The 17,853-nt window shown below is 47.9% G+C and overlaps 4 protein-coding genes across 4 annotated transcripts; 2 read left to right on the forward strand and 2 right to left on the reverse strand.

The window, feature by feature from the left end:
* Positions 1-95: 95 nt before the first annotated feature.
* VDAG_07471 (cell division control protein) lies at positions 96-3,321 on the reverse strand (the record flags this gene model as incomplete). Its single annotated transcript, XM_009656376.1, has 7 exons — positions 96-265; positions 325-2,485; positions 2,563-2,849; positions 2,905-3,009; positions 3,057-3,149; positions 3,221-3,250; positions 3,315-3,321. 7 exons carry the CDS (start codon positions 3,319-3,321, stop codon positions 96-98), a joined length of 2,853 nt encoding a protein of 950 aa, XP_009654671.1.
* A 907-nt stretch (positions 3,322-4,228) lies between these two features.
* VDAG_07472 (uncharacterized protein) lies at positions 4,229-11,389 on the forward strand (the record flags this gene model as incomplete). Its single annotated transcript, XM_009656377.1, has 4 exons — positions 4,229-4,480; positions 4,538-4,862; positions 4,914-10,828; positions 10,904-11,389. The coding sequence occupies 4 exons, from the start codon at positions 4,229-4,231 to the stop codon at positions 10,940-10,942; spliced, it is 6,531 nt and encodes a 2,176-aa protein (XP_009654672.1). The 3' UTR covers positions 10,943-11,389.
* Positions 11,390-11,788: 399 nt separating this feature from the next.
* On the forward strand, positions 11,789-14,771 carry VDAG_07473 (uncharacterized protein). Its single transcript, XM_009656378.1, has 2 exons — positions 11,789-12,542; positions 12,605-14,771. The coding sequence occupies exons 1-2, from the start codon at positions 12,040-12,042 to the stop codon at positions 13,338-13,340; spliced, it is 1,239 nt and encodes a 412-aa protein (XP_009654673.1). The 5' UTR covers positions 11,789-12,039; the 3' UTR covers positions 13,341-14,771.
* On the reverse strand, positions 12,653-14,877 carry VDAG_07474 (methyltransferase OMS1). Its single transcript, XM_009656379.1, has 2 exons — positions 14,625-14,877; positions 12,653-14,573 (listed from the first exon to the last, which is right to left on the reverse strand). The coding sequence occupies exons 1-2, from the start codon at positions 14,789-14,791 to the stop codon at positions 13,562-13,564; spliced, it is 1,179 nt and encodes a 392-aa protein (XP_009654674.1). The 5' UTR covers positions 14,792-14,877; the 3' UTR covers positions 12,653-13,561.
* Between the last annotated feature and the right edge of the window lie 2,976 nt (positions 14,878-17,853).

Here is a 17,853-nt window from a genome sequence, read left to right on the forward strand (position 1 = left end):
TTGCTTGCTATCTAATATGACTGTGTTCTATACCCAAAGCGCCCGGCTTGGTCCGCTGCTCGAGCACAAAGCTTCAGTTGCCTGTGTGTGATCTTTCAGCAGGCTTGGAGGTAGTTACTAGGTACAAGACCAACACGTCCATTACCGCCATGTACCTCTGCTTCCCACCAACCATCATCTTGGTGCCTGAGCACAGCCATCATGTCGCCTTTAGAAAAGCCAAGCTCTTCTGGAATGGCCGCCTGGTACATGTACATTGCCCTCGCTGGACCAACAGTCAATAGAGCTCAGAACATAGTTTACCAGAATATGGCGGAAGCTTACCAAAGTGAAGAATGGCACGGCCATCTCGAGTGTACTGGCGCGAAGGATCAGCAACACTCTTGCTTCGCTGACGCGAACCGCTTTGCGCGGGTCCTCCACCATCGTAAAGTCCCATAGCACGATTGCTAGAGCTTGTCCCTGGCCGGCCTCCATTCCGACCTCGCTGTGATCCATGGTTCTCATCTCCGAGCGGCGCCAATTGAACGGACATGTCAACCTGCGCCGGACCGCTATTAGACCTTGTATACTCGCGAAACGGTGCCGGGGACGCCGATCTCGCCACACCGTTTGGAGAGCCTTGTCGGTAGTAGTCTTGATCCTGAGGCCTGGCTGGTCCAGCTCCCAGATCGTGCTGGCTGGCCAGGCGAGGATTTGGTGAAGCAGTGCGATGGGCACTTCGTACACTACTGGACATATCGGGTCTCGGAGATACACTTCGAGGCGGCGCTGGAGACATAGCCCTGGGCACCTCACGCCCCCTGGTTGTAGTGCGTGCTGTCGAATTGCCTGTAAACCCGCTCGAGCCTGGTCGACTGTCTGAGCCGAACACCGAGCGTGCTTGTTCAGTGAACTTCTGAGATGTTTCCTTCATAGCCCTGGCAGTGACAGCAGCAGGAGGAACACCCAGTCTTTGTACTTGTTGGTCATATGAGGGTGGGGGTGTGCCTCTCAGGCCGGTGGTTGCAGCGCTGCTACTAGCCAGCGGTGGGACCGATCTGGCAAAGGACTGCTGCGAGCTGGGGGCAGGCGTAGCGATGCCGTGGTAGCGGTCGGCAGACACCCTGACGGTTGCTTGCTTGTCTGCGCCGACGCCTTTTAACTCAGCAAGTGCCAACGCAATCGGATCATTTTCTTCGGGAGTGGCCTTCGGGTTGTTTGCCATCCGTTTTTCCATATCCGGGGTTGTGACGGAGAACACGTTCTGGCCTACGTTTAGTGCCAGGCTAGCATTCGCATCGATGGGCTCAGGACTGTTCGTTGCACGATCTGAGAGTATCGTAGACGTCTCCTTCGAGTAAATTTGCGGACGCCGATTGGGACTGGCTTGGCCGCTGTGAGATGCAGAATGCCAAGTATTTCTGATGGAAGACGACTGCGCTGCTTCTTTGGTGCTTTTGCGCCGGAATGGGCTGTGGTTCTGAAAAAAGCCGCTTCTCTTCTTGAAGACTCGACGCTCCGGTGCCGCCTCTAGTGGTACCTGTTCTTGTTTGCTCGGGGATGCTTTACCACTGGGGGGTTCTTGGCTCGATAGCGACGTAGGGTAGCTATACTCGCTATGTGAGTCTCGGCTGGAGGGCCGAGCTGAAGCAGGATGAGAACTGCGCTCCGAGGGTGGACCTGTGCGACAGAGCATAGTCATGCCATCAAGTGGATAGGGGTCGTGTGGTACTGCCGCCAAGGGTCCATGCTGGGTCGTATCGTGAGGAAGTCGGTGCTGCGGCGGCTGATGATGAGTTTGGGATGCGTCAATCTGACCGTGTCGCACACCGCTCGAGACTTGGGGCGTCCCTCGTGCGGCAAGCCCGCTGTCGCGTCCTGGTGTTTGTTGTGGCTCTCTGTGGCCGAGATTCTGGGCGAGGTGTGAATTCGGGTCGTGGTGAGACTCGTAAGTTGACGGCTGTGGTGATGAGGATCTGAATGCAGGGTTAATGCTCCTGGGGAACTGTGCTACCGAGTAATTTTCGTCCTCTGACGCTTCGGACTGCGTGTCGGTGGCGTCTCCTCTACAGAAGTTGATATATTTCGGAGGGTCTGGAATCTCCTGGCCTGTGCCCCGGTCATTGATGAAGGTAATTATGTCTTTCTCAACGTCCATCTTCTCCAGAGACAGACGGATCTTCTCGCATGAAGCATCATCGCTGACGCATACTGTGGATGCAATATTGGCAAACTGCCAAAGGCTGCTTTTGGTGAAGTCGAGGCGCTCTTCCTCAAGATCCTGGAATTTGTCCGCGGCAGCTTTCCATTCTCGGTTCCAACGAGCCGTCGTATCCTCAAGCGCCTTGACCGCATGCTCGTATTCCGTGTTGGATGTTGCAACCGAAATCTGTGTTTTCTCAAGTTTAGCTTTGTTTTTACGCTCCTCCTGGCCCATGACCATATGTCCCTGAGCAAGATAACCTTTGATCTTCAGGCATTCCTGTTCGTAACGATCTCGTGTCTGCCAAGCTGTCAGTTAGCGGACAGTTCGACCTCCTATACTTCTCGTACTCTAGACGGCTGGGCTCAAACACAGACCTTGTTTACGTGCTGCGTCTGCTGAATCTTCGTCTTCAGCAGCTTTTCGATACCGTTCTGCACGATCTTCCTCCTCTCCTTCATCCCCCCAGCAAAAGCACCAAGCGGTTCTTCCAGTTCGCTCTTCATCTGTGCAGCATTATTCTGATGCTGTTTGGCCATGGCCTCGACCTCCCCCCGCAAAGTGTCGAGTGACGTTCTGAGGCTACCCGTCTCTAGGGAGCCGAGCGGTTTGCGACACAGTGATAGCAATTTCCGAGCGTAATCTTCTTCAATCGACGCTCGTACTTTTCCACGATCAGCAACTAAATTTCCGCGCCAGTGCTCAGAGATTAGTCTCACCGCTGTAGAATGCTTTTAGTTCGTCAGAAGTCTGCTTCGCTGCGAGCATGCGCTCGAGGAGAGGTTGGACTCCGGCATCCTCCTTTCCCCAGAAATTGTTGGCAACTGCTTCCATCAGCATACACCTGAAATATCAAGACAATTGTACATACAGGACAGAGACACAGCCGGTCTGTCCACCGAAGCTGCTGGCATGTCGTGCAGTGGGTTTAATGCGACCGTGTCTTCGGAGTACTTTTCGGGCTCTTGATTATTCGAAGGAAACTGCGACGTCAGATTCGACATCGACCGACTTGGTCGACAAAAAGAGGCGTACTGTTGTATTCGGAAAGACAAGTCATGTAATCTGGAATAGATGTTTGTCGTTTGCCCAGAAAGCGTCATTAGGTACGATCGTTCTACGTGCGTACCGTTCATCAATTACATTGTTGAAAGGGGCGACAGTTGCCACGGCAACATGGAGGTCGTAGGCCATCGAGCAAGATCGAGACCCACTCTGACTAAGGTCCCTACCTAGGTAGTGTCATTCACGTGCACGTGAGGCACCTCTTGGGCCTGACACGTGCCCATTTCTGCCCCATCCTCTCGATTGGAAGCCTGGCGAGCCACCTTGCAGGACGTTCCCGACTTGTAGCCCCCCTGCCAATGCCTGGCGACCCGACAACACCAGCTTCTTGTAGGTACCTCTAGGTAAGGTACCTGGTCAGGGTACGTACATTTTTGACCCAGAAGGGAAAGGAGCCCAAGGCTGCCGCTGCCGGGCCTACTTTGACCCCAGCTCCAGTGCTTAAGCCAATCAATCATCCTGCATCAGGCCCATTGCACTCTTTCACACCTGTCCCATTGCACCACAAGTCTGCCAATTTCTCCTCTCGCGACCTTACCTTTCTGACCCTTGGAAAGCTCTTATCACGACACGATCGGCGTATTGGCCCCAGCAACCGCACGTAACGAGACGCTACGACTTCGGCACACGGACTACTATCTTGTCAGCCATCACCACCTTGTCGCCATCTAGGGGACGTACCTGTAGCCTCATTGTACGCTCAACAACGAGGGATTGTCTGTAGGGGACCCTCAGTCGCCCGCAACGACGTCCTTAACCTCGAACGGGTTTTTCTCTCATAAATTTCCTGCCTGAACGTTCTCAAACACCTGTTGGCCAAGTCGACTACCTGCCGCGCGCCATCTCTGATCAGTCACCGGCCTACCGGCACGCATCCACGAACAGCTGGCGGTCAGGTGGCTCAGTGAGCAAGCTGCTCTGTTCGACCTGAACAGAAGCTCCGCCTGCCCCATCGGTCCCTGTCCCGAAGAATACTCCATGGTGCCGCCATCAAGAGCGGGATCTTTTTCACCAAATCCTGCACAGACTCTGCAGACAGGAAACAGCCACTCGCCCAACCCATCGCAAGGAGGGCAATTTAGCTCGGGCGCGAGTCCCAGCACGCATAGCCCGACCGGAACCAATCCCCTGGCTAAGATTGTCGTTGCCCAAATATACCTACTTTTGAGTACCATCAAGGAGGATAAGGGTCGCGTCAAACGGGAGACCCAAGCGGATCAGCTGAAAAAGGTATGCCTCCCCCTTCAACACGCTGACTATAATCTAACAAATCTGCGCCTGCTGCAGCTCCTCGATGATCACGGCATGGAGGTGTTCTCTAAATATTTCACCCGGCTTGTTGCCGGCAACGCTGGCCAGATTTTTCCTGGCTTGACGCGACCGGTCTCGAATCCTGGGAACTACCACCTTCTCGTCAATGAAATGCGAAACATTGCTCACGATGCGAACCAAGCAATCAAAATTGCCGAATCCATCGATTCTGGTACAGAGGATATATTCCGTGATTTTGACCTGTCGACTTTCATGGAGCATTTTAAACTTGATGCTCTCGAGAAAACCATACTTGCGCTTGCATTCAAGCTTGGGTCGCGATCTGACCTGAAGACGAAGGGTAAGTCAACTTGCTGCGATCTGGTCTTCTCGTCACTAACGTACTTCCTAGCCGATGCCATCCTCTCAACGAACTTTCCTACTTTTGTCAATATCATCGCTCGTCCAGACCTCGAGGAGCATGCCGACTTGACCGACTCATTCATTGCCACTATCGTCGACCGCTTCATTCAGTACCAACCACCTAACTTTAATGCAGCCTCAAAATCTGAGCTAGCTTTCAAGGTGAAATCTCGCTGGGACGGTGATCAAGCGCCTCCTCCATCTGAAGTTCTCGCTGCCTTGGACTTGGTCAGAGTTCTAGCTGACAAGCCGCCTAATGCCCTCGCCACCTACATACAGCGTACGGGTGCAGGTTTCACGAAGGATCATGATGCCTGCGTCTCATACCTGCAGAATCGACCAACTCATGTGCAACTCTCTGAGGAGCAGGTTTCCATCGCACTCACGTACACAACCATCAGCCAAACGCCTCACCATGACCCTAGCATTCTTGCCGCAGCTTTACGCCGGGTTCTGCCGTCAACCTTCCGTTGGCAAGATGTTGTTACCTACTTCGATCAACGCTCCGCCCGCATATCGTCGCAGCAGTTCTTGAGGCTTTACAATGCGCTCGTGCCGATTGCACAAGATAGCTCGTCTTCTCTCAACATTGAGCAACTATGGGGCGGAAACTGGGAAAACCCGGAAACCCAGCTCTCCTTCATCTGCGCATTCGCGTCACTGATGCCGGACCAACTTGATGCGAGCACGATACCTGGTTTAAGCCCAACGCTGACTCTCGACTCCTTCGCCCAGTCCCCCTCTGAAGTTCGTCAGCGCGCCGCGTTCGCGGTGAAGCACCCATTGGTTTCAGTAGCCGCTCTTGCTGCTGTCTTCCATGTTGCACTTCATTCCGTTCATGCCTCACAAACCGTCGAGGCTAAACGCCTATTTCAAGAGGTCGTTGTACCCAATCTCGACATTTTTGTCGTCTCTGCTTTCGGGGTTCCCAAGCCTTGGCCTTCGATGGCCACCGAGACATTGATTTCCTTGTTCGATAACTTCCTTTACAAAAGATCTGCAGAGTACGACTTTGTCCTCGACAGCCTTTGGCAAAGGGACCGGCATTGGGTGACTCAAAGACTTATCGACGCCCACGCCGTCAAGCCGACCGATCTGCCTCTAATTTTCGAACATGCGGTAAAACACAAGTGGCTCGAGGACCTCGTTTCGCTTACTAGTGGCTTTGGTTTGGACCTTGCAGCTTTCGCCCACGCGGAAGGCTACCTAGACCTTGGACACTGGGCTCGACAGAATTCCGAACGGAGCGCCGAAGTAGCCCGATCCCTACAACAATTCTTGCTTATTAAGGCAAATCTTGAGCTTCAATATCAACGCCCGCCTGATGGGCAGTCCATCGTCAAATCCACGACCCTTCAAGTCAAAACCGTCTCGGCCCTTCTCCAGATATTGGAGGATTTCATGCCCAAGGCTCCGGTCCACGACTTGATCCTGGTGCAGCGGTCTTGTATCACCGTCTACCCCAGACTGATCAACTATGGGGAAGGGTATGACGACGTTATCGATGCGAACGGCGCTGACGGCAATGCATTGCCATTGGCTGCAAACGCAAAAATGGAGGAACACTACAAAAAGATGTACGGCGACGAGATACAGGTTCGGAATATCGTCGACGTCCTCCGCCGGTACAAACACTCCCGCGATCCCCTCGATCAGGACGTCTTTGCTTGCATGATTCATGGGCTCTTCGACGAGTACGCTCATTACGTGGACTATCCGCTTGAGGCGCTTGCAACCACAGCGGTTCTATTTGGTGGTATCATATCGCATAAGCTTATTGCGGATCTACCGCTCAAGATCGGACTTGGTATGATTCTTGAAGCTGTAAGAGACTATCCTCCAGATGTCTCAATGTATAAGTTCGGTTTGCAAGCTTTGATGCAACTTTTTTCACGTTTCAGAGAGTGGCCCGGATTCTGCAAGCAACTGTTGCAGATACCCGGCCTCCAAGGAACAGAAGCGTGGAAAAAGGCCGAGGACGTTGTTCGAGAACACGAAGAAGAGGGCAGCCGTTCACGCACCGGCCCCAATCCACCCACTCACGCAACTGCGTTCTCTGCTGAGCCTGTCCCGAACGGCGGTGCTGACGAGCCCCGTGATGCTGATCGCCAAGCACCTCCATTCGCCTCGATCAACGCAGAAAGTTCATTCCCCGCGCTTGCATTTGAGAGTCCGTCGGATGACACCCAGGGAAAGATCCAGTTCGTCCTCAACAATCTTACAGAGACCACTCTTCAGTCTATGTGCAAGGAACTTCGAGACATGGTCGAGCAGAGACACCAGCAGTGGTTTGCCAGCCATCTTGTCGAAGAGCGTGCGAAGATGCAGCCCAACTACCATCAAGTCTACCTGGATTTGGTGAAACTGTTCGAGGACAAGGTCCTTTGGGCGGAGGTCTTGCGAGAGACTTATCTCAGCGTTGCACGTATGCTCAACTCCGAGGCGACCATCACTAACCCTACGGAGCGCTCTCACCTCAAGAATCTCGGTGGTTGGTTGGGACTTTTGACCTTGGCACGGGACAGACCAATCAAGCATAAGAACATTGCTTTTAAGCAGCTTCTCCTCGAGGCACACGACACCAAGAGGCTGGTTGTTGTTCTTCCGTTCGTCTGCAAGGTTCTGATTCAAGGAATTCACTCAACGGTCTTTCGCCCCCCCAACCCCTGGCTCATGGATATCATTCACCTACTGATCGACCTTTATCATCATGCGGAACTCAAGCTCAACCTTAAATTCGAGATCGAGGTGCTCTGCAAAGGTCTTAGCTTGGATCATAAGACAATCGAGCCCTCGGGCGAGATCCTTAATCGTACTGCAGCCGACGAGCCATTAGAACTTCTTGGTCACGACAGCCTGGAGTCATTTGACAATCTGTCGCTCAACGGCCTAGCTACAGGCGTTAGCGCAGGTTTGTCACCACAAATTCTCCCAGCATCGATCCCAGATCTGGCGCCAATGATTCAAATACCCCCGACCAACGAGATGGTGGTTGCCACCTCGCGACTGCATGATATCGTGCGCACTGCCCTCACTCGCGCGTTGCAAGATATCATTCAACCGGTAGTTGACAGATCGGTGACCATTGCGGCGATTTCAACACGGGAAATGATTCGCAAGGATTTTGCTACGGAGCCCGACGAAACAAGAATCCGCACATCTGCTATCAACATGGTAAAAGCAACTGCTGGTAGCCTCGCACTCGTAACGTCCAAGGAGCCACTTAGGGGAAACTTCACCAACTATCTGCGAAACCTTTCGAATGACTTGCCACAGGGCTTGCCTGAAGGGACCATCATAATGTGCGTCAATTCGAACTTGGACCTCGCCTGTAACATCATTGAAAAACAGGCCGAGGAGAGGGCGGTGCCTGAGATTGAAGAGATGATCGAAACCGAGTTGGACGCTCGCCGCCGCCATCGCTCCCAGAGACCGAACGAACCATACGTCGATCCTTCTCTTAGTCGATGGGCATGGACCATACCTAATCCATTTAAGCTGTCACCGAGTCTTAGTGGATTGAATCCTGAACAAATGGCGATCTATGAAGATTTTGCTCGTCAACCGCGGGCCAGCAACACCACAACCGTCTCACACGCGCCATCGGTATCTGAGACAACCAGATCAATGGCCAACGATGTATTGGCAGATCAATTCAATTCCCTGCCCATCTCCACACCAGCCGAGACGCCCGCTGCGCAGCACCTAACTTCCCACATGCCGTCCTATGGGCCTCCACATCTGGGTGGCGTTGCAAGTGGTCGGCCATTTCAGCTGGACGGACGAGCCCTCTTTGAGAGGGTCCAGAAACTCCTGGTTGAGCTACAACGTGTGGCGACAGAGGCTCGTGAAGACCATTTCGTTGATTTGCCCAGGCCCCATCCCGTTCTCGACGTGGTGGATGCATTGGTTCAGCACATGATCAAGACTTCCCAGAATTCAGAAGAATTTGCCCTCTTCGCTGCTGAGCAGATTATTCAGCTTGTATTCAGCCAGGTTGAAGACAATCTTGCTCTGGAGAGCTTGGTTCATGTTCTTGAAACCCTGCGAAAAATCTCTGGACCGGGGTTGAACAATCGAGTCACGACACTGTTCCGACAACAACCTGGCTCGAGCTTCCTTCGCCTGCCGCTTCTGGCTGCCCTGTTGCGGACTGACTTGATCGACTGGAGAAATGTCGACGTTGCGCTGGCTAAGACGGTGCAGCAACGGAAGGAAGGATCCCTGGAATTCCTGGAACAGATGATTGACCTGACCCTCTTGGGACCTCGGCCATTGGCCCTGTACGGTGACTTCGTACGCACTCTTGATGTCGCGTGGACTTTGGTCCACGATGATCCGGAATCACCTATTTCTCAGCGGCTGTTGGCGAAGCTGTCAAGTCAAGGCATTTCTCTGAGCGTGTCAGCGGACAGCGATATCTTGCACCAACGAGATCAATTGGAGTATGTTTTCGATGAATGGGTTCATCTCTACGGCAACCCCAATGCGCCGGACGATTCCGCGGTACTTTTTGCGCGGCAGATGCAGGCCAGAGGCCTGCTCAGGAACAAGGACGATCTATTCCTTCTCATCAGGGTCGCCGTCGACGTGTCTGTTGACAGGTACGAGCATTTTGCGCACACAACAGGCACAGTTGCAGATGCCTTCATCGCTACAGATGCACTCGCAAAGATGATAGGCGTTCTTATCAAGGACCATGGAGCAGAGGACGTGGGCACAACGACATCGAGGCCAGTTTATCTTGACTCAGTCCTAGCCCTGCTGACCCTCGTCCTAAGCCACCATCATCTGAAGCGAGTTGAGCACTTCAATCAAAGGGTATTCCATCGTCTGCTGTCCGTCTTGCTCCATGAAGTGGGCGCAATCGAAAGTCAAGTGGATGAGCTTGAGCAGCTTGATATGCTGCTGCGAATCGCCTCCCGACTCGCGGACCTCAGTCCCCGATACCTTCCAGGCTTCGCCTATGGCTGGCTGTCGCTCATCCAACACAGAGCATTCCTACCTGCCATCTTGAAGGAGCGTGCAGGCTGGTCAGCGTATACGACACTCTTACGCATGCTCTTTGAATTCGTTGGGCAACAACTCAAAGCTCCCGAGCCCACCGCCGTGGCTCGTGATACATACCGCGCGACATTAAAACTGCTCGTTGTCCTGCAACACGATTTCACAGAGTACATCGCTGCTCATTCTGACCAGCTGCGCATGAGCTTGCCTCCTCACTGCAAACAGCTTATCAATGCTATTCTCGCCGCAAATCCGGCATCTCAGGATGCTTTGAGTCCTAATGCGGATCAAAGTAATGGGTCGAAGGCGAAAGAGACCACCGAAGACGACACTGCTATTCTGCTGAGGGAGCACGGTCTCCTGGGCGTAGTCGATCAGGCTCTGCACACTGGTCCATCTGAAGACGGCTTGGCTCACATGACACGTGCCATCAATGAATCCGACGCCCGCGAAACCGGATTTGCGCACGTCAGTATCAAGGCGAATCTATCCGTCATCGAAGCGATCATACTCCATGTTGGCAAATACGCTGTGGGGCGTTTGGCCCAAGGAGGGGAGTCTTTCAACCCATCTTCGACAGACGTCGCAGTTTTGTCGCTATTGATGCACGAGCTGGCGCCGGAGCCCCGCTACTACCTCATTGTCAGCATGGTCAACCAGCTGAGGTTCCCTGGCGATATGACTAGCTACTTCAGTCGAGTTCTGCTGGAAATTTTCGGTCGCGACTTGAACGATCCCGACGACACAGAGATCCGGCAGCAGATCACGCGTGTGCTGTGGGAACGACTGATCGGTTTCTGGCCACAGCCTTGGGGCCTTATGATCACGGTTCTGGAGCTTCTGAAGAACGAAAAGTATGCGTTCTTCGACCTACCATTCGTTAAGTCGTCGCCCGAGGTACGTTTCCATTATTATGTTTGCCATTTCGTGTTACATACATTGTGTGGTCATAATGTTAACCTCGCTTTGAAGATAATCGATCGTTTCCACGCTGTGCTTCAGCGTGCGTAGTGAGGTCGACGACCTGCACTGGCCATGTGAACGTCAACGGTGTATGGGCCGCCCGTCTGTGTCTTTGTGGCTGCTCTCAGTATTGCCGATGGCGGGGTATCTGCACCCCCAAAGTAACAAAACACAGTACGTCACAATAAGGCCTCCCGGGAAATCAGAAATATGTTTTGGTGTAATTACGGCAAGTGACGCAAATGAGGGCTTCACTCCTAGAGGACGGCGTTAAAGGATGCGCAACAGGGGAGCGCTGCATACCTTACGATGCATGACACTTCTCGACATGCCATCAATTTGTAAGATAAGAAAGGGATCACCGACAAGGGGGGTTTGTTGTAAGGCTAGGCAGTGGTTGTTGTAGAAGATGATGACCAGCCTTAAAGGCATAGTCTGCAGCAGTACAGAAATCGACTGTTGGCCGGTCAATTAATTGAACTGATGGCTCTTGCTATTCTCCTTCCCCTCATCGGGCGACATGTTCTCCCACAAACACTAAAGCCACACGCGCTCAGGACGTGGCAGCGTCGGAAACATACTATCAGAGGAAAGGCAAATTCCCAGCGCTTGCGTATCGGCTTGTTATGAAGGTGACCAAGGATGCCTCTGAATTCAAACTTCAAGAAAATAGGGTCCATGGAATCGAAGATGTCGAAGCAAAACAGCATGACGGACGGGAGGGCGGGCGATGAGGCCTTGCCATTGGGCCTCGTCAACGACTCTGGAGTGGGGCTCCGGCATATCCTACCTGCCTTATGCACCCCGTCATGGAAATTATGGAGCCCACCCAATACGGCGGGCAGGTGAAGAAAAAGTTTCCCATATCTGCCACCAGAAACGGGACACACCTGTGACCCCATCACATCTCGTTCCCCTGTCTCCTGGTCATTGTATGACATATTGTACCAGCAGTCACTTGCGAATGATCAGGGCCGGCCCCTTCTCCATATCACATCCCTCCTTAAGCCAAGAAAACAACCACGCCCGTGTACATCTACTATACCGACCGCCCTTACAACGTTCACAAGTCTCTCCGGAACCGAGCGCCTCACCCCAGCATCGCACTTTGACTGGTAGCTGGATCGACCAATTTCGAATGCAATATGCCTTATAATACTCGCCGCAAATCCCTTTCCTTGACATTGCTTGGGGTTCACGTCCCAGTCTCCCACGCCGAACGAGCCGCTGCCGCTGCTGCCGCAGCTGCTGAAGCTCCCTCTACGCACCAGAATGTAGTAGAGAAGCGATCAGGGGAATCCAAATTCACGACTGTCCCTAGTGCACGTCATGCCAACAAAAGGGCCAAGCTGTCACACGGGAAAGGAAGCTGCGCATTACCACTTTCCCCGACCTTCAGTATGGCAACCTCATTCGAAGACAACGCCACTAGCAAGTATAAGCACACTCCACCACCGTCCCCGAAAAGAAGCCAAAGCAGGCTCGAACTGGACAAAGACAACATATCCAGTCGATTGATCGACCTTGAGGGCACCGATGACAACGTTGTGGAGGCTGTGATATTGCAACTCCAAGCGACATCAAATCGACCTCATCTCGTGAAAGAACTTGCCCCTATCCTCGCCGAGAGCCTCTCCGTTGTTCAACAGTATGTGTCAACAGTCTCGTTGATCCCCTTGTTTGGTCGTTGCTAATATGCGAGTATTTAAGCTCGGCGAACCCATGCGCCCTCATATCTGCTCGATTAGCCTCATATCTCAAGCGCCCATGCTGGTCTGCTTTGGCGCCCTGCCCACTAGCCAAGGAACTTGAGTCTTCGCATTTACGCCGAAGCTACTATCATCTCACAACATGCGCCCGCAAGCCGTTACCTCCTATGACTGCCCTCAAGCTTCGTTCTCGGGTTGCCATATCTCCTTCGATCTCGAGTACCGGGTCTCTCTCTGGCGACGACGACGATGCGCATCGACGTGAGTTGAGTCCTTCGCCAGAGGTCGATCTTTCGCCCGACTTTGATGACATGGTCGATGATATGAATGTCCCAGTCACGCCCATTGGGTCTTTTTCGAAGACTTTTCGGATGCCCCGCTCCATCAGAAGCGCATCCCCCCCTTTGGAGAAAGACGAGAGAGAATTTACTCAAACGGCAGACGGACTTCATAAGCGCAAGCTGTCTGGCGAATCATTACCAGGCTGTGGAGAGCATGTCCAAGCCGATGACCTTGCTCGGGATGACCTGTTTGGAGACAGATCATACATCGCCGCTGGGTCAACAGTGTCTATGAACTTCATCGCCAGTCCGGCATTCCGAGCGACTTACCCACCATCGAGCACTAGAAAAGACACAGAAGATAACTGGCTGAAGTTTGGCAAATCGCTCGAGTGGGACCACAAGCCCGAGGACATTGAGCTTGATGAGCTTGATTGTTTGCTTGATGCCTGCTGAGCACAGCGACCTTCGTCGAAATGCCCCGACTGGTGATATGATGGATACTCATTTGTATTTATGGTTTTGTAGTGTACAATATGAGGCTGTGGACGCAGCCTAGGCCTACGTTGAGATGAAGCAATGATAAAGCAACGAAGACATCTCCTTTCAAACCCCCATTCAGCATTCCAGCATGAAACTCTTCTTCCGGCATACTCTCGAGAGTGCGTTTACGGTTGTCATGGATCGTGCGATGGCTCGCTGCCATTGGGTGAGTCCACAGCTAGCTCAATCCATACCGTAGTGCCCAATTGCGTGATGAAGGGTCTTTCCAGTCGTACGATCCTGAGACCTGGTGTTAACTTAGCTGCGCTTTCGATGATTCCGACAATGTCTCTATTCCACCAGCAACCATACTTGCGGTAGTGTGCAAGCGCAGACCAGTCAAGAAGGGTATTGACAAGTCGCCACCATCCACGACCATGCTCAACAAGTATGATCCTACCAGTTCCAAGCTTGACGGCGCTTGCCAAGTTGGATAAGACCTTTTCGGGATCTGACACACTACATAGACCAAATGTCTGGACAACTGTATCGTATTTTTGGTCGTTGCAGACTGTCGGCTCTGGCGGCGGGAGTAAACCCTGAATATCACACTGTGCGACTCTGATCTTTCCGCCAAAATATGCGAATTCTCGCCATCCACTACCTGATGATGTCGTGCGGGCTGATACGGTTGGAGTCATGTCGATCATGCCAGGAACGGCCATTGGTAGCTTGTCAATGGCAACCCCTAGCATATCTGCCGATATGTCAACACCTGTAAAAGAAAGTATAGCTTGCTGCGGGGCATCTGGCTTCTCTGGCGCCATATTATTTTGCGAAGGGACTATACTGCTCCAGTCATAGAAGGCCAAGTTGCGCCCAGTCCCAAGCGCCACCTCGAGGACATGGCCCATGGCAAGTCGACCTATATCTTTCCGCAGTGATATAATACCCATGGCCTCTTCAGACGCATCGAGGCTGGAGTCGAACTGGCGAGCAGATTCGCGAGTGAATTGGGGTGGCCGACCAGTCGGAGAAGCTTCGAGATCTGCTGAGGGTTCACCCGCAAACGACGATATCATCATGCTGACATATATACCACCGCCAAGCGCAACCACCCCAGCGGCGAGCAGTGGGTATTTCCTAGCTTTGAAGATGGCGTCGGCGGTATCGTATCCTGAGGGTTCTGGTCTGGAAAGGCTAATTCTTTAAAAATTAGTGTTTTCAAGGTACACATTATCAGCAAGCGGTGCCAACCTGGTCGTAGCATTTTGCCTCGGGTGCGTTCTCCGGCTTAACGGCCGTGACGCGAGGGTAGTAGAGGATTCCGCCGTTCTTCTTGATTCATTCGCTCCAAGAAATGCGCGCGAGTAATGGAGACCGCGCCGCAATCTTGAAATGCATGAACGATGAGTGACGCGCATATTGGGTATTCCGAGTAGAACTAGTCTTAAGCGATCTCAGGAAACACTAGAGAGTCGGAAATGTGAGTTGTTTGCTTCTAGGATTTAAGATACTTAGTTCTTACTAATATCTAAAGACCCCGAGAAAATATTAGAAGGACTTGCAAGTACTAATTAGTAAATATTATAGATCTTAGTCTAAATATAGCTATATAAATAATTTTAATAATAGTAGGGAATATAAATTTAGTAAAATATATATTAAAAGTTATAGGCTATATAATTTAAGAGCTTATTTAGTTAAGCTCTATAATTATATATCTTCTAAGAATAATAACTCTTTTAGGGAAATAGAGATAAATTAAAAGAAAATGAAATATTATTTCTATTTTAAAAAATTAATAAAAATCTATTATTAGGATATAACTAAGAACTATATTAATATATTTATAAATAGTTAATCTATAAGGAGTTAGATATTAGGAACCTAACCCCTATTTATATTATTGCTATTATTTTAATAATAAGCCTAAGTTTAAAAGGAGAAATCAAGGCTATACTCGATAGCCTTAATAAGTTAAAATTAATATAATAGCTTACTAATTATTCGCTAATCTAATTACTTTCCCTAATCTAAGCCTTTAGCTTAATATCTTTATATTCTTTAATTTCTATAACTTAGAATTAGATTAATCTAAGTAATAGATTAATTAAAGTATATTATATTAGTATATATCATAGTCGACGTAGGAGGTATTAGGCAACGACTAAGGGTATAGCTTAGTTATAGAATAAAGAGATAATAATAGATAAGAGGAAGGGAGAGATAAAAGTAGTTATATCTTAAGAAGGAGACGTTAGATCGAGAAATAGATCGAAGATCCTTAGAGCCCTAAATAAGAACTATAAAATAGTATATTTTTCGTTTAGATCAAAGGTAGGTAGGTCGAGGGGTAATTAAGAAGGTTATAATTAATTAAGAGAAATACTTAGATTAATCCTAATAGGAGTAAAGCGTATCTTAGAAGGTATCTATTTATAATAACTAAGAATATATAAATTAAATAGGAATTATTATATAAAGGGGACTTATAAGTATAGTTAGAATTAGATAATTATTAAGATCTAAAAACCTAAAAAATAGGTCTAAGGGGTGCCCTCTATATATAATAGACTAACCCTTAATAGCTATATATAGATAAGGCGCTTAGACTACCTCTAGATATTGGAGGCACCTCCAGTGGAAGGTGCTCCAGCCCAGGGCTCCTAGCGGAATTAGACTCCGCTAGAGTCCTAGGTCGGAGCACCCCACTCTATTCATAAGGGCCGTAGCCTAGATAGCTTTAGTTAGAGACCTTAACTCTTTTCACTATCATGAACGTGCCCCTAACGTAAGGTCCTGATAATAGTGGTAACTAGACTCCGTTCGCTCTATTATATAATCCTAGATTTCTATTAAAGATAATAGATTATTATTAATAGATATCTATCTACTATTAGATTAACGAAGAGATAGGAATCTAAAGATATTAACTATAAATAAGATTAACGACCCCCTCTCCCCACATATTATTATTAAGTTCCTATTAAAACTATTAAAATTTTATCTCGCTTATACTATTAGATTTAAGTCCTCCTTACCTAGAATCTACCTATATCGGATACGATAAAAGTTAAAGCATACTAGCTATATTATTAGGCTAAAGACTACTAAGACTAAGCCATTAAGGTTCCTATATATAAAGGTATAGGGCTAAGGGCCTAGATTAAGGAAAGTAATTAGATTAGCGAATAATCGGTAAGCTATTATATTAACTTTAACTTATCGAGGCTATCGAGTATAGCCTCGACTTCTCCTTTTAAACTAGGGCTTATCGCTAAAGTATCTACGATAATATAAATAAAGGTTAAGTTCCTAACGTCTAACTCTTTATATTACCTCCCTTCCTAGAGGTCTAGTCCCTAGAACTTATAATACCTTCATTAATATATCTTAGTACTTTAATATAGTACTTCTTAGGCCTTATTCCTTAGCGTAGCTATAATATAGAGCTAGGTTAGATATATTATAGAAATTATAATAATAATAATATTAATAATAGCTTAGAAATAAATAATAATATAGAATAATCTTTATTATTAATTTATAAATAATAATTTATTATATTTATTTTATAAAGTTCTCTTTATTATATTTATAATTCTCTTAGATTTTATTATCTTTAATTTCTTTTAATAATCGATATTCTTATAATTTATTATATTCTTATTTTATTTATTTAATCTTATATTTACTTTTAATTATTTTAATCTTTTTACTTAATCGCTATTATATTAAATATTATCTTTCGCTTTAATAAAATATATTTATATAATCCTTAATTAGCTTAAGCTTATAATTATTAGCTTCTTAATATTAAAGCTAAAAACCCTTTATATAAATATTACTTTAATAAATTTATTTCTTAGCTAGATATTAAATATATAATTAATTATTCTAATATTAAATATATTATTTATAAGTTTAATAAAAGCATTTATTTTATTATAAATTTATTAAATCTTTTAATTATATTAATTAATAATTATAAATCCTTAAGCCCTTTTATAGGGTTATTTAGTTTATTTAATAAGAGGTTTATAATTAAATATATATTAATAAAAATATAATTTTATATAATTATTTATTAAAATAGTATATTTATTATCTCTCCTATTTTACTAAAATAATTAAATATTTTAAGAAAATATTAGAAATCATTATTAATTTAGCTAATAATAGCTATTTCTATAATATTATAAATTATATTTAAATTTTTAAGTTCCCTTTAATTAATTATATAATATCTATTTATTAAAATATCCTCGATATATTTATTATTATCTCTCTAGCTTCGCTAATTTATAAGTTTCTTAGCCTTTTATTTTATATCCTTTTATTAATTAAATCTTTTTTAATAGGTTTAGCCTCTAAATTATAAAGCTTTTAAAGAAATTATCGCTATTCGCTAACCTAAGTATATTATTTATTATTAAGAGGCTAATACCCTTAAGCTTACTTTTTTCTATTTTTATATCGATTT

The sequence above is a fragment of the Verticillium dahliae genome, genomic scaffold, assembly GCF_000150675.1.
Source record: "Verticillium dahliae VdLs.17 supercont1.16 genomic scaffold, whole genome shotgun sequence".
Taxonomy (NCBI): domain Eukaryota; kingdom Fungi; phylum Ascomycota; class Sordariomycetes; order Glomerellales; family Plectosphaerellaceae; genus Verticillium; species Verticillium dahliae.

Coding starts and splice junctions, on each gene's coding strand:
- VDAG_07473 (XM_009656378.1), top strand. CDS start 12,040: ATGCCTTATAATACTCGCCGCAAATCCCTTTCCTTGACATTGCTTGGG. Junction 12,543..12,604: donor AGCCTCTCCGTTGTTCAACA/GTATGTGTCAAC, acceptor CGAGTATTTAAG/CTCGGCGAACCCATGCGCCC.
- VDAG_07474 (XM_009656379.1), bottom strand. CDS start 14,791: ATGCGCGTCACTCATCGTTCATGCATTTCAAGATTGCGGCGCGGTCTC. Junction 14,574..14,624: donor AGGCAAAATGCTACGACCAG/GTTGGCACCGCT, acceptor TAATTTTTAAAG/AATTAGCCTTTCCAGACCAG.